The sequence below is a fragment of the Cotesia glomerata genome, linkage group LG2 (genome assembly GCF_020080835.1).
Source record: "Cotesia glomerata isolate CgM1 linkage group LG2, MPM_Cglom_v2.3, whole genome shotgun sequence".
Taxonomy (NCBI): Eukaryota; Metazoa; Arthropoda; class Insecta; order Hymenoptera; family Braconidae; genus Cotesia; species Cotesia glomerata.
This window is the reverse complement of record NC_058159.1, coordinates 2,629,735-2,646,545: the sequence shown is the minus strand read 5'-3', so window position 1 is coordinate 2,646,545 and position 16,811 is coordinate 2,629,735. Positions and strand designations below refer to the sequence as shown.

Below are 16,811 nucleotides of genomic sequence, written 5' to 3'. Positions count from 1 at the left end.
GCTAAATTAATGAAAATTAATATTTTTAAAAATTTTATAGCAAATAAATTATAGCAAAAAAAGTAACATGTAGAAATTTTAAAAACTAAAAAATGCAATTTTTTTAAATCATTTTTTGGAACAAATTTTTTTGATAGATAAAATTAAAAAATTGTTAAATGCTAACTTTAATGTCATGCTAAATTAATTTTTATAAAAAATTTATGAAACTGAAATTAACAGACACTTGACAATTTTTTGATCCTTTAAAAATAAACTAGACATAGAAAATTATTTATAATAATCTCATTTATAATTTTTCAGAGCTTTTAAAGATGAAGTTTTTAAATAAAAGTTTCTTGTTATAATTTGTTAGTTAAAAAAATTCCAAAAATTATCATGAAAATTAATTTAGCAAATATTTAATAATTTTTAGAACTTTTGTTAACAAATAAATTATGGCAAAAAAAATAAGAAAAAAAAATTGACATGTAGAAATTTAAAAAAATTAAAAATGCAATTTTTTAAAAATAATTTAATTGTTAAATAAAATTAAAAGTTTGTCAAGTGACAGCTAACTTTAATTTCGTAAAATTACCAGATATCTTTCAATTTCAGTCCCATAATAAAATTGAGATGAAATGTATGTGAAACCAATTTATTCGTGATGTGATTGGTTGAAAATATTTATTCTCATTCTGATTGGTTGAAAGTGAATCCGAACAAAAACAGTTTCACTGTAAAAAAAGTCGCACCAAGTCCACGTTCATAAGACTATTAGGAAAAAAAAAATTTTTTTTTTCTTTACAAAAACATACAAAATAAAAAAATTAAAAAATTCAAGTAACCGATATGATTGTTTATGATTTTCGGAAATTAAAAAAAATTTTATTGTAAATTTAAAAATTAAAAAAAAAATTTTAGAACGTATTTAGTGTGCGTGGTTGCAAAATATTTTACTTTTGATGAAATTCGTAAAATCTATTTACTAGGACTTTAAAAATTGAAATACACAATGACGCACAACCAAGTACGTTCTAAAATTTTTTTTATTTTTAAATTTACAATAAAATTTTTTAATTTCCGAAAATCATAAACAATCATATCGGTTACTTGAATTTTTAATTTTTTATTTTGTATTTTGTAAAGAAAAAAATTTTTTTTTTCCTAATAGTCTTATGAGCGTGACTTGGTGCGACTTTTTACAGTGAAACTGTTTTTGTTCGGATTTTAGTATTTTTGTAATTATAATGAAAATTTACAATTGATAACAACTTAAATCTCGTGTTGACTGCATTTTTTACTGCAAACTATCCCCTTGAAGCTACAGTTTATGTAGATGTAATTCCAGTGCACCCTGGCGGCTGTAAATGTAAGCTGTGAATTACTTTTTTTAACTGTAGTTGCTTATCTATAGGAGGATTACTACACATTTTTATTTTATATAGTCTGTGGCGCTGACCTTTCTCCATCAAAAAAAAGTCAGGATCGAAATTTGTGAGCGAGCTATAGTATGTGCTGATAAAATTTAATAATTTCAAGTAAATAAATTGTTATAAGTAAATATAATTAATTAATACGGTGAAATAAATTATGAATTACTGTTATGATAAACAAATTGGGTAAAAAAAAGTACCGTAGAATTAAATAAAATTTCGCAGCCTCAAAAAACCGTTCTGCTTACAGTAAACATAGTCGGTAGTCTGGCGCTCCGTTTACAACGGATTTGAACGGAACTTGGCGCCAGATTCTACCGAATCTGTGAATATAATATACATAAACTACACATAAATATATTATGACCATAAATATGAGGCGCGCGCTTGCGCGCGCTAATTTGAATTCTAGTATCACTAGAATTTAAATTTGCGCGCGCAAGCGCGCGCCTGACTATAGAGTTTGCATATATTTTCATGCTTATGATATATTCGACCAATCACGTTACGAATAGTTTGCTTACATGATATATTTTCATATTTTTCATCTAAATTATAAAAGTGGATAAAAATTTACGTGATGTGACGAGCCGTGTACCCTGATAGCCACGCTTTGATTAAAAGTAGTTGCATTTCAGCAGTTACAGTTAACTTGACATCAAGTTTGCCGTAAATTTTTATAGTACAATAGTTGTAAACAAATTGAATACAATCTACAGCCCCAATTTGAATACAAATTAACACCGAACTTTTAGTTAAATTGTACTACAATTTTACTACAACTTGAATAAAATACTTGTACTGCAAGTCTTGACGTCAAATTGCACTGTAACTTGTAGACAACTTAAGTAAAAACGTTTGGTTTGCAACTTTTTTCATCAAGTTGGCTACAAATTTCGGCAGTAGATTGAATAAAAGTTTAAGTTAAGATGGCTATCAGGGTACGTGGTACAAAATGTAGAATATATATTCCGAACAAAAGTATAGAGTTGACAATATAAATTCCTAGAATACCAGCTAAAAAGATAACACTGAAGTTAGCTGTGAGCTGTCAATTTTAAAATATTTTTAACAAATCAATTACAATAAAAAAATGCTTCTAAAAATTTTCACTTGTAATTTTTATTAATTTTCACTTGTGCAAATTTTTTAATTGAAAAAAACTTCTAAAAAAATTTATAATGTCTGTTAATTTTAGTGTCGACTAAAAAGACAGCGACAGTTTCGCCTCTAGAGCTCACTCTACTCAGTGCACAGAAAGATCACAAATATACCCGACACACATTCAGTTATTCAGTGTTCAGTGATTGGCCGTTCGCAACCCAGTGATTGGTCGCGATGAAAATTATCAAAGTTATAAAGGTACAACTAATTACTTTTTTTTAATTGTAACTAACAAAACACTCATTGATTGTCTATTGCGCCCAAGTACTGTTAAAAATTAGTGTCCGTTAATCATTGCAGAGTATCAATCATCGTCATAATGTTTGTTGTGCTATAATGATTATTGTTATTAATTATTGAAGCGTCATGTTGACCAGTTCGTCCGATTGCCAGAGTACATATTGAGTGCAGGTGTACTGACGCTCGGTATTTATTTGTGACAAGTGTAGTTTCTTTAGCTTGAGTCTGAGTGCTGGTGACCTTATCATTGTCATCATCATCATCATCATCGTAATCTTCATAACGTCGCTAAATATATATGTATAAATAATATACATACGTGTAAATTATTACAAGTATATATTTATATTCTTGTACTAGAATTGGGACTTTCATTCAACTTAATTGTGCAACAACGTCAAAACGGTACGTCATCATCATCATCATCATCTAAATAATTCAACTAATTAATTATGAAAATTAAGTTAGCCGACATCTAAAAACTTTCAGAATTTTTTTTATTGAAAAATTATCACAAAAAGAAGAAAATAAAAAATTTCACTTGTAAAAAACTTGAAAAACTATCAGTGCAATTTTTTAAAAATATTTTTTAGTTTTTATTTAATAAATAAAAAATAATTAAAAAATTGAAGATTTCGGCTAACTTTAGTATTATAATTAATTCTATGATATTTAAGTATGTATGTTTGATACAATATAATCTAGTTTAAAATTTTTTTTACAATTATTTACTAGACTACAACGCATGCGAGCGCATTTTATGTGTTCAGTCACGCTTCTTTGTTCTTGAGACCTAAGTACATAGTTATTATCGTAATCACTATCGCTGTCATTATCATTAAGAAATTTTAGTCTAAATTTTAATTATCTAAATTTCTATAATTTTTTATTTTTATCTTTGTTACTTGTTATTATAATAAGTTGTCAATTATTTTTAAAATTTAATAATTTTAATTTTATAATTTTTTTAACAAATAAATTATGTCAAAGAAAATGAGGAAAAAAATTGACATTTAGAAAATTAAAAATCCTATTTTTTAGAAATAATTTTTCGGAGCAAGTTTATTTATTAAAAAAAATTAAAAAATTGTCAAGCGACTGCTAACTTTAATATCATATGAAAATTAATGATAATACTAAAGTTAATCAACGTTTTTAATTTTTTAGTTTTTTTTAAATAGTTCAATTAGAACAAAAAAATATTTTTTTAAAATTGCACTCACAGTTTTTCAATTTTTTATAAATTAAGTTTTTCTTTTAGTTTTTTTCAATAAAAAAAAAAATTCTAAAAATTTTTATGAAAATTAATTTAACAGATATTTTACAATTTTAAGAATTTTTTTTAACAAATAAATTATTTCAAAGAAAATGAGAAAAAAAATTGACATTTAGAAAATTAGAAAAATAAAAAATCCAATTTTTTTAGAAGTGATTTTCCGGAGCAAATTTATTTATTAAAAAATTGTCAAGCGACTGCTAACTTTAATGTCATAAATTTTTAAATGTCAGCTAACTTAATTTTTATAAATTAATGTAGCATATATTTAATAAATTTTCAAAATTTTATAATAAATAAATTATGGTAAAAAAAATTAAAAAAAACAAATTGACATCTAGAAATTAATCAAAATAAAAAATGCAATTTTTTAAAAATAATTTTTTTCGAACAAATCTTTTTGTTAAATAAAATTAAAAAATTGTCAAGTGATTGCTAACTGTCACGAGTAGAGTAAATTGTGAATGAAAATTAATTTAGCAGATATTTTTTTGACAAATAAAAAATTATAGAAAAAAAAATTGACGAAGAAATTTTATAAAATTAATTTAGCATATATTTGATAATTTTTGGAATTTTTTCAATCAATAAATCATGGCAAAAAAAATTAAAAAAGAAATTGACATCTAGAAATTTTTAAAAATTAAAAATGCAATTTTTTAAAAATAATTTTTTGGAACACATGTGTTTGTTAAAGAAAATTAAAAAATTTTGAGGTGACAGCTAAATTTAAATTCATAGAAATTTAAAAAAATTGAAAATGCAATTTTTTTTCAATAAATTGTTTGAAAATAATTTTTAAAATGTTAAAGTTGTAACAAAAATCCCGCTCTAACTGACAGTGGAGTGATCAGTGGACACGTAATTTTGTCCAGGTTTATATTTTAGTCGCCCAATATTTTATAAAAAAAAAAAAAAACTAAATAAACAAAAAAATGACTTGGGAGGTAACCCTTCGCCTCCCAAGCAACCCGCAGCTTTTCCTCAGGCTGGGTTAGTGCACGATTTGGACGCCAGTTGTTCTTTTACCTACACTGATAGAAGGATTTATTTGTATTAAAAAAATATTTGTTAATAGTTAACAAATCATTTATTAGAGACCATTTTTTAGTATCAAACAAATATTTCTTAGTATTTAAAATGATTTGTTTGTATTTAATAAATCTGATATTCATTTATTAAATATTAATAAATCTTTTTAAATACTAAGAAATATTTGTTAAGGACTAAAAAGTGGTCTCTAATAAATGATTTGTTAAATATTAACAAATATTTTTAACTATAAACAAATCCTTTTATCAGTGTAGGGAAACAACAAACCCTTTGATTTTCAGGGCCGATCTGCAGGTATTCCAGGGAAAGATAAATAATATGCTAATATTAGGAAAGAAAGGAGGAAGTAATTTACGTAAATTAAATTATTAATAAATCAGCAAATATTAATAATAACACAAATAAACTATTTATTCAAAAGGACCAGAAATTACTTAAAACTAAGTCCAGAGCTGAATTCCTTAGCCGGATGAACTATATAACAATAATAATAATCTTGCCGCATACAATTATTAATTATTAGTCTAAATCCTGAGTAGACCGTTTATTTACGACGACGTTGATTACAAAATAGAAATTATTATCCTCTAAATTAAAATACATGAAAGTCTTGAAGTTAGTCAAAAGTCGAAACTCGCAAAAAACGGGCCACGATTCATTATTGGTTAAAATTTAGGCGCGCGCGTAGCGCGCTATTATAATTTCTAGTATCTAATAATATTGAGCAGAGATATACCCGAAATCCCCGGTCGGGTTATCTCGACAAAAGATAATAAAAAAATAAATAAATACTGGCTGACTCAAATAATTAATACCGACTTTTAATACCAATTTGTTCGCCAGGAGACAACGCGGTGCGTGATTAATAAAATGGCTCAACTTGTGAGTACTCGCGAAAAAAAGGGAACTCGAACGAAGGTGCCAGATCTACACTCCTTAGACTTTGAACACTTTGCAGGTTACCGCGTGTCTCCCGATTTTTATTTTACCAAAAACTCCGAGACCTCGTGTCCGATCACGAGGGTCTCTCAAGTCCCTGATAGCCACAGTTTCAGACCAACCAAGTTGGTGTCAGATAGTTGACACCAACTTAGCGACAACTTGCGGTCAACTTCCGAATTTGTAACTGTTGGCGTCAAGTTGGCTACAAGTTTCTGAGAAAAACAAGACCAATCTACTGCCGCAATATGTCGCCAAATTTCTTGAGAAACTTGTCGTCAACTTGGTGCGAAAGAGTTTCGAAAGCAATTTTTGCCGACAACTTGGTGAACAACCGAGTTCATTTCCAAGACTTGCCGTCAACTTGGTGACAAGTTGCGGCAGTAAATCGACGGAAAGTTGCGACCAACTTGGCTATCAGGGGTCCCTGATAGCCAAGTTGGCCGCAACTTTCTGTCAATCTACTGCCGCAACTTGTCACCAACTTGGCGGCAACTCTTGGAAAGTAACTCGGTTGGTGTCAACTTGTTCACCAAGTTGTCGGCAAAAGTTGCTCTGAAACTTTTTCACACCAAGTTGACGATAAGTTTCTCAAGAAATTTGGCGACATATTGCGGCAGTAGATTGGTCTCTTTTTTCTCAGAAACTTGTAGCCAACTTGGCGCCAACAGTTACAAATTCGGAAGTTGACCGCAAGTTGTCGCTAAGTTGGTGGCAACTATCTGACACCAACTTGGTTGGTCTGAAACTGTGGCTATCAGGGCAATGAAATAATAAAATTATACCCTGATAGCCAAGTTGGTCGCAACTTTCCGTCGATTTACTGCCGCAACTTGTCACCAAGTTGACGGCAAGTCTTGGAAATGAACTCGGTTGTTCACCAAGTTGTCGGCAAAAATTGCTTTCGAAACTCTTTCGCATCAAGTTGACGACAAGTTTCTCAAGAAATTTGGCGACATATTGCGGCAGTAGATTGGTCTTGTTTTTCTCAGAAACTTATAGCCAACTTGACACCAACAGTTACAAATTCGGAAGTTGACCGCAAGTTGTCGCTAAATTGGTGGCAACTATCTGACACCAATTTGGTTGGTCTGAAACTGTGGCTATCGGGGTAAATATTCCAATACAATTTTCTGAAATAAATGTCAAAATTAATACTTAAGGTAGTTGTAGCGTGATAGGCATTTCAACAGAAAATTATAAATTTTTTTTTATCGAAAGATAAATAAATTAATAATTCACTACCAAAATTTCAGATCAATTGACCGCACCGTTTTTAAGTAATTAATTTTCGAAATTGCGTCTTTTACACGTAGAGGTATAGAGAGATGGTAAAGTTAGTATGAAATCTTCCGTACCACTCGAGTGGGCCAAAGATTTCATACTAACTTTATCACCCTGATAGCCACAGTTTCAGACCAACCAAGTTGGTGTCAGATAGTTGCCACCAACTTAGCGACAACTTGCGGTCAACTTCCGAATTTGTAACTGTTGGCGCCAAGTTGGCTACAAGTTTCTGAGAAAAAAGAGACCAATCTACTGCCGCAATATGTCGCCAAATTTCTTGAGAAACTTATCGTCAACTTGGTGTGAAAAAGTTTCAGAGCAACTTTTGCCGACAACTTGGTGACAACTTGGTGAACAAGTTGACACCAACCGAGTTACTTTCCAAGAGTTGCCGCCAAGTTGGTGACAAGTTGCGGCAGTAGATTGACAGAAAGTTGCGGCCAACTTGGCTATCAGGGTACGTGTAAAAGATGCAATTTAAAAAATTAATTACTCAAAAACGGTGCGGTCAATTGATCTAAAATTTTGGTAGTGAATTATTAATATATTTATCTTTCAATAAAAAAAATTTCATAATTTTCTGTTGAAATGCCTATCACGCTACAACTACCTTAAGGAAATCCAAGTACCCTGCTAGTGTAAAGAATGTCTAAAAAAAAATAATGCGTAGAAATACTTTTGTTATCCATCTTAAAATTAATTTTTTAATTAATTAATAACATTTTTGAGGAAATTTCCGAAAAATTTACGCATTAAATAATTATTAACATTTAATAATTATTTAATTGACTAAAAAAAATATAGCACTCTGAATTACCGGTAAACACTTGACAACACCGCAACAGTTCCCTAACCTTGAAATTTATTTATTTGTAAACATGTCTCAGATAAACCGGCATAATTTGCAAGGGCATTTTGGAAAATTTTCTACACGTTTTATTAAAATTATCAAGGCAATTGTCAATAGACTTGATGAGCGCGAAAAAAAAATAAAATAATTGTGTTCTCATTTTTCATTATTTGTTTGAAAATTTTTATTGTTAATTAATAATTAATATTTAAATTTCATACAAATGTATATTTTTTTATAAAGAAATTTATAATTTTATTTATATAATCCTGTTAATTAAATTATATTCTTTACTCATCGATTAAATTATTTTCAACTTTGAATTGTAAGTATCTTTGTATTTTTAACTTACTTTAAAAAAAAAAAAAAAAAAAATATATGTTTACTGTCTAACTAAAATGACTAAGATTTTCTAGCATTTAAAAAACCGCGGTTACTTATGCGCCGAGTAACTGCGCAAGCGGTGTTGCCAAGTCAAATACAAGAATTTAAAGAACGGAAGTTCCTTGTGATTTCTCATAAAAAATATAAAATATCTCCGTAAAGCGTTCGAAAACCTACTTTTTTTATTGTTTTAATCAAAAGCTTATTAAATTTTCTATCAAATTCAATGAAAAAAAAATTTTTTTTAAATCGTTAACTGCATTAAATTCTTAACTAAATACACAGCTAGTGGAACCTCCATTTAACTACATATAAAAATTACTATTTTCAAACCTAATTATTTCATTAAATATCCCGGAAACGTACTGTTTTTTAATTTTTTTTATTGATTATTAGGCTATGTAGATTAAATTTACAAATTTTCAGAAAGTTTTAAAAACTTGACTACTTCGCGTGGATCTCCTTAAGAACTAATAATAATAATGGATAAATTGTCAAATATAAATAGTGATAAATGATATACAGTATATAAATTAATAATATTAATACAAAAATAGTAAAATTATGAGACACACCGAGTGTGGATCTGTTGCCAACACCCCTGATAGCCACGCTTTGATTAAAAGTAGTTGAATTTCAGCAGTTACAGTTAACTTGACATCAAGTTTGCCGTAAATTTTTACAGTACAACAGTTGTACACAAATTGACTAAAATCTACAGCCCTAATTTGAATACAAGTTAACACCCAACTTTTGGTTAAATTCTACTACAATTTTACTACAACTTGAATAAAATACTTGTACTGCAAGTCTTGACGTCAAATTGCAGTGTAATTTGTAGACAACTTAAGTAAAAACGTTTGGTTTGCAACTTTTTTCATCAAGTTGGCTACAAATTTCGGCAGTAGATTGAATAAAAGTTTTAGTTAAGGTGGCTATCAGGGACTAGGCGCAGGGAGAGACGCACACAGGAATAAAATTCCTGCGACAAAGTGATTTAACTTAAATGTCATAAATTGTGAAAGTTGTATTTAATAACTCCAATTGTAATGTCATATAATATAAATATAAATATTATGTATAATAATAAACGGGTGATATGTTTGTTTTTAAACAGTGAACTGCTGGGCAGTTCGTGGCGTCTTTGAGATACGATGGATCAAATGATTGCATTGAGCACTCAAAATCCACTGTCATTGCTAATGAAATTCGGAATGATGGCCTGGAATAGTACTTGCAATGATAATTGTTCTGGCCATGGAGAGTGTCATAACGGGACTTGTTTATGTGAGGTAAATTACATTAATTATTAATGACCTTCTCTGGTATTTGAGATAAATTATTTAACTATTCTTCTTGATAACTAAACTCACAATTTTAACTTTAATTGACTTAATTTAATCACGTCGTACGTTGCTGTAACAATGATAGTAATTAAATGACTTTTTTTTAGATACAATTTGATGGCAGCGATTGCCATGTCCCGAATTCGAGCTACTACATAGCATTTGCGACAATGTTTTTCATACTTGCGTTTGTTTGTCTAACGCAACTGGTGATGTGCATTGTTGCTGAGTGGCAGAAAATGAAAGCACCCTCATTTTTGCGCGCTTGCAGAGTAACTACCCAGAAAGTGCTGTACTTTATTGTCTTTCTAGCAACTGCTGTACGAGGAGCTTACTTTACTTGCCCAGTAAGTTTAATAATTATTCGCGTTATCGACGTCATATCCGCTATCATATAAATACTCTTCTGACCCGAGTCCAAAAGATAAAATTTTTTTTTTTAGGAAATAAAATTATTTATTAGTAACTTAAATTTTTTTTATCATGTAGTTTAAAAAATTTTCCTGCGATTATTTAAAGGCCCAATAATTAATTAAAAATTTTTTTTTAATTGATAACAATGTTATTAATTATTTAACAGACTGCATTCGCAGAGGGCTGGTCGAGAACACTATCATCAACCTACTACCCACTGTTACTAAGCGGATCATCTTTAATAGTTTGTTTCTGGGCAGAAGTATTTCATGTCCCGGATATCCGCACAGAGAAACCACTTTTCTTATCAAAATCTTTCTTAGCATTCGTCGTTTTCAATATCATAAATTACTCTTTACTGCTCGCTGAGTTTATCACGTCCCAGATGAAATCGGAAGTCGACCAGAGCTTCTATACAAATGTTTTCAATGGTTGTTATGCTGTACTGCTATTTATTGTCGTTGTTTTTTATTTGATTTACGGCGTTGAAGTATTTTTCAAGGTATTAATATTATTTTCAATAATTATATTAATTATTATTATTATTATTATTATTTAATAATAATAATTATTATTATTTATTAATAATAATTATTAATAAATAATAATAATTATTACTATTAATAATAATAATTATTACTATTAATAATAATAATTATTATTATTTAATTATTAAAAATAATAATAATGAACTCCTTAGAATTAATATAATAATAAATAGATAGATAAAAAATTTTATTTGACTCTAGAACCTAAGCTCCCTCAGAGCCATCAATATTTAATACATTGTCTTACATCGGTTTGCATTTTTATATTATATAATTCAGTATAAAATTAATTATTATTATTATTATTATTATTATTACTATTATTATTATTATTTCTTTATTCATCGACCATGAAGTCGAAACTTCTTGCGGCCGTCCATTAATACAAAATAATACATGGTATAGCATTTTATGAAAACAATAAGAATAAAAAGTAGATGTAAAATTAAATTTAAATATTAAATATGTTAATAAAGTCAAATTATAATCGAACAGTTCAATCAACGTAGATCACTCAACCTCCTTGCAAATTGCATGTAACGAAAATTCAACTAATAATATAATGTAATGTAATAATCTAATAATATAATGCGATAGACAAGATTTCAAACTATAGTAAAATGTCAAATCAACTTAGATATCAAATATCAATTGCACAATGGCTTATGACCTATCCACACTCAAAAAGTAATTATAGGTACATCTGCGAAATTAATTAATTAATTAAAGGTTTACAATTAAATTTAATTTTAAATTTTAATAAAATAAAAATATATCACGTAATACAAAGAAGTAAATTAAAATAAATTAATAATAATAATAATAATAATAATAATAATAATAATAATAATAGTAATAATAATTTGGATTGGAATTTTATTATTATTATTATTATTAATTAAATAAAAAAATAGACTTTTTGCAATTAATAAAATAATTAAGGGGGTATTTAGGTTTAGAAGCATGAAATTTCAGGTAATTTTTAAAGTGCCGTAAAAAAAAAGGCAATCAATATTTTTACTATACATTTTTTTATAAGTTATTTATTAACATTATAAGAATACAGAAAAAAATAAAAAAATTAAAAAAGTTGAAAATTCAAAAAATTAGCAGCTGATGAAGTGGGGGTGTCTCAAAAAATTGGCACGTGACGATACCCACGATTCCAACCCTCCTAGCAAATGGAAACAAAAAAATAAGAAAGATTATTAATCTAGAGTAATGTTGCTATGGTCGGAACTACGGTCATCCCCAAGTTTCAATTTTTACTATTTTTAAAAGATTCGAAAAAGTCAAAAAAAGTGGTAAAAAAAAATTTTTTTTTCAGGCAGTCGCCATTTTGTAAAAAATTTTTTTTAAATTTTTTCCGTAGTTCCGACCATAGCAACATTACTCTAGATTAATAATCTTTCTTATTTTTTTGTTTCCATTTGCTAGGAGGGTTGGAATCGTGGGTATCGTCACGTGCCAATTTTTTGAGACACCGCCACTTCATCAGCTGCTAATTTTTTGAATTTTCAACTTTTTTAATTTTTTAATTTTTTTCTGTATTCTTATAATGTTAATAAATAACTTATAAAAAAATGCATGGTAAAAATATTGATTGCCTTTTTTTTACGGCACTTTGAAAATTACCTGAAATTTCATGCTTCTAGACCAGAATACCCCCTTAACTTAAAATATTTATAAATTTAGATTCGTGGTGGTTTTATTGTTAAATATCAAGAAATATCGATTGCAACAAATGTCCGTACTCCGGGTGAAGATAAAAATAATGAGGAACCAACAACCGCTAAATTATTTGAGCCAACGCCATCGACTTCCGCAGAACCTATTAATGTTTCTCATTATGTGAACACATCGCAATTGAATCAGTCACGATTTGGAATCCTGTCACAGGCATTTATGTTATTCATCGTAATAGCATTTTTGTTTAGTGAAACATTGAGTGAATTTTGGAAAACCAAGTAAGTTATTTTAATTATTAAATAATTTTTTTTTTTTTCAAATAAATGATAATTATTAATTACTTTTTTTCTTAGGGTTCCATTAGTCAGTCGTAATTACCACAATGTTGTTTTTCGTATAATTGAAGTTGGTGTAGCTCTCTGGTTCCCTTGTGTGCTTTGGAACTGTATGAGGTAATTTATCTAAATAATTAATTAATTAAAATGTCATTACTAAAAATAAAAAAATTTATTTCAGCCCGGAACGTTTGTGGATACTAAACCCAAAAAGAATTTTAAAACACTTGGATTTGGACCAATCAAAGTATCCGAAAGAAGGAGAGCTCCAGGAAAAGCGTTGCTCAGTTGACACTAAATTGCTCACTGATAATGCATCTGTCAGCAGTAAAGATTGTTGGATCTGCTATGACAGCGAGACACAGGATGCTGGCCCGTTGATACAGCCGTGTCAGTGTCGGGGTGATGTTAGTACTGTTCATCATGATTGCCTGCGTCGATGGCTAGTTGAGGTACGTTATTTTATTTAACTACTTCCTATTATCTATTTTATTATATTTGTTAACGCATACTTTTTTACTTGCAGAGCTCAATGAATGCAGATAGTTTGACGTGCAAAGTCTGCGGTAGCAAGTACAATGTTGAACATGCCACTAAATTGGATTGGCAAAATAGCATGACGCCGCGTCATTGGATTACAACAATTGCTACGGTAACAGCAATGTGCGGATCATTTGCGGCTGCTTGGATACTTATTCAATTTGTCGAAAGTCCAATCATACGTATGCTTGCTGCTGGTGCTGCTCTGCTGGTTATGTATGTCTGTATAAGGTAATTAATATTTTTATTTTTAGAGTTTATTTAAAAATGATAAACCCGATAAGCCAGATAAAATTCTATTTTTTATTGACTATCATTATATTATAACTCTCATTTGTAAGATAATTCAGTGTATTTAGAGGAATACGTAACTCTGAACTGTATGAAAAAAAACCTGTTTATTTTAGACGAAGATTATGGAGATGAATAATATTTAGCATAATATACTAGGCACAAAATTTAAAAATTTTTACTAAATTTTAAAGTTAAGCGATTTCAACAGAAGTTTAAATTTTTTTAAGGAGCTTCTCTGGTTTTTTAGAAATTAAAAAAATTTTTTATTATTTATTATTATTTTAAAATTATGTTGAACAAATTTCAAATAAAAATCTTAAGAAAGGAAGTTATACCACTCTAAAGATGCCCGCGTCGAATTATAATTGAAATAAATAATTAGTAGCAACCTTGCAGTCACTATGTGACTTCCGTGACTTGTGAACTATAAATCAATAATATTTTTCTTTATTAAATTAATTAATTTTGTTAAATTGCACTGTACTTTATTAAATATTGATGTTTTTAAAGATATAAGTTCAACCCGATGTTACACTCATTAAGAGCTTTCATTTGAGTACCCACATCAATTTTTCATATATTTTTCATATATACATATATATATAATATATATAAATATATAAAAAATTGATGTGGGTACTGAAATGAAAGGACTTGATGAGTGTAACATCGGGATGAGCTTATATCTTTAAAAATATCATTAGTTGATAAGATACAATGTAATTTCTTAATTATTGACGATTTTAAAGATATAAGCTCATCCCGATGTTACACTCATCGAGACCTTTCATTAGAGTACCCATATGACATTTTTTATATATTTTATATAAATGGTATTTGTGAAGTATATAAATATATAAAATATATGAAAAATTGATGTGGGTACTCAAATGAAAGGTCTCGATGAGTGTAATGTCAGGATGAGCTTATATCTTTAAAAATGTCAACAATTAAGAAATAACCTTATATCTTGTCAACTATTGACATTTTTGAAGGTACAAGCTCATCCCGATGTTACACTCATTGAGACCTTTCATTTGAGTACCCACATGATATTTTATATATATATTATATATATGGTATTTGTGAAATATATAAATATATAAAATATATGAATAATTGATGTGGGTACTCAAATGAAAGGTCTCGATGAGTGTAACATCTGGATGAGCTTATATCTTTAAAAATGTCAATAATTAAAAAATGGCCTTGTATCTTGTCAACTATTGACATTTTTAAAGATATAAGCTCACCCTGATATTACACTCATCGAGACCTTTCATTTGAGTACCCACATCAATTATTCATATATTTTATATATTTATATATATTATATAAATTTATATATGAAAAATATATAAAAATGCATGTGGGTACTCAAATGAAAGGTCTCGATGAGTGAAATATCGGGATGAGCTTATATCTTTAAAAATGTCCATATTTCACAAGATACAACACCATGAAAGGCACAACTCCAGTTCAAGACTGTTCCAACGATACCAAATTTAACCATAAAAACCCATTTTATTATATAAATACACCAGCCAAAAAATTTTGCTTATTCTCTTAATAATATAGATTTTATTTTTCTAGATTTCTAAGTCTCAATACAGTAGTGGCTTATCAGCGCGCTAAAATATCAGCATTAAACATCGTAAGTTCTGATTGCGGTAACACTAAAGGGGAACCGGTTAACACCGTCAGCAATACAGTAGCACTAAACCTGCCCAAAACAGATCCTACTACAGTGTGAATAATTATAAGAATGATGATAGTCCTTCCCCTGATCGGTACAAACATGTGGAAAAATACCACGAAAATCCTAAATTAATACCCGACTAAAAATTATTTATCATTGAAAAATTTTAAGTTAAACAGACGGAAAAATTATTTTTTAAATCAAACAAATTTTATAATAAACTGACGGTATTTTTTTTTAATTAATAATAATTACTAAGTTTTCTTTACTTGATAATTATTGATTGATGTCATTAGTTGTTTTTACTTTCATTCCAAGGACTTGTCCTTGTAATTTTTCTTTACATACTTATTAAATGACACGCGATCGACCTAAATTGGTAGTTTGTTTTTTATAATAATTATTACGGAAAGTGATGAGGAGTGTGTTTAACTTTAAGTTAAAGTTAAAGTTGTAATTAGTATAATATTAAGATTTTAATATTAAGTATAATCATAATTAATAATTAAATATATTAAAATAGGAGTAGATTTAGATAAATTATCCCAATTATCTTCCAAATGTTTAATGTACTTTTTATTATTAATTATATTACTTACTTTGTATACCTGACTGTTTTTTAATTCAATTTAATTAATCGAGAATTTTAAATATAAAAAAAAAAAATGAGGCCTCTGAAAAAAAATTCGGAAAAAAAATAAATTATGTGTAATTTACGCAATGATTATTTGTTTGCAGTATTAATAATGGGAGGCCAATTTTTTTTTTTTTTTAATTAAAAGGCATTAATTTTATGGGAATAAATTTAGCCGTAAATATAAGCTATAAAGTCATAATTATTTAATTTTTTTGTGAGTAAAAAAATATTCAAATGACTTAATAATTATTTCTATAAAGTAAAAGACCCAGTTATTGACACTGATCTAATTATTTGACACTTGCAATTTTATTCTAATTAAAATTCAGCCAATATCTAAATAAAAAATAAATAAGTGCATTAATTAAAATAATTAATAAATAAAATTAAAAATTAGTAACAATAACAATAATAATAATAAAATCTCAACCTAAATTATTATTATTATTATTTTATTAATTGTAAAGAGTCCATTATTATTAACTTCTAATAATAACTAGCAACATACAGTCACTATGTGACTTGTGAGTTATAAATAAATAAAATTTTGCTTTCTTGAATAATGAATTTTGTTAAATTGTACTGTACTTTTTTAACTATTGATGTTTTTAAAGATATAAGCTCATCCCGAAGTTACACTCATCAAGAGCTTTCATTTGAGTACCCACATGCATTTTTGATATATTTTTCATGTATACATA

At 28.0% G+C, this 16,811-nt stretch overlaps 1 protein-coding gene across 4 annotated transcripts; it reads left to right on the top strand.

Annotated features, from left to right (window-relative positions):
• Positions 1–2,633: 2,633 nt before the first annotated feature.
• On the top strand, positions 2,634–15,566 carry LOC123259174. Of its 4 annotated transcripts, XM_044719489.1 has the most exons (10): positions 2,763–2,777; positions 3,180–3,224; positions 9,726–9,900; positions 10,062–10,301; positions 10,535–10,870; positions 12,612–12,883; positions 12,959–13,057; positions 13,122–13,392; positions 13,467–13,711; positions 15,368–15,566. In XM_044719489.1, exons 3-10 carry the CDS (start codon positions 9,763–9,765, stop codon positions 15,525–15,527), a joined length of 1,761 nt encoding a protein of 586 aa, XP_044575424.1. In that variant the 5' UTR covers positions 2,763–2,777; positions 3,180–3,224; positions 9,726–9,762; the 3' UTR covers positions 15,528–15,566. The 4 variants fall into 4 exon arrangements, with proteins under 4 accessions (XP_044575422.1, XP_044575421.1, XP_044575424.1 ...); XM_044719487.1 differs by lacking the exon at positions 3,180–3,224 and having other exon boundaries at positions 2,634–2,777; XM_044719486.1 differs by having other exon boundaries at positions 2,706–3,224.
• Positions 15,567–16,811: the final 1,245 nt, after the last annotated feature.

Coding starts and splice junctions, on each gene's coding strand:
- LOC123259174 (XM_044719487.1), top strand. CDS start 9,763: ATGGATCAAATGATTGCATTGAGCACTCAAAATCCACTGTCATTGCTA. Junction 9,901..10,061: donor ACGGGACTTGTTTATGTGAG/GTAAATTACATT, acceptor ACTTTTTTTTAG/ATACAATTTGATGGCAGCGA. Junction 13,712..15,367: donor GTTATGTATGTCTGTATAAG/GTAATTAATATT, acceptor TTATTTTTCTAG/ATTTCTAAGTCTCAATACAG.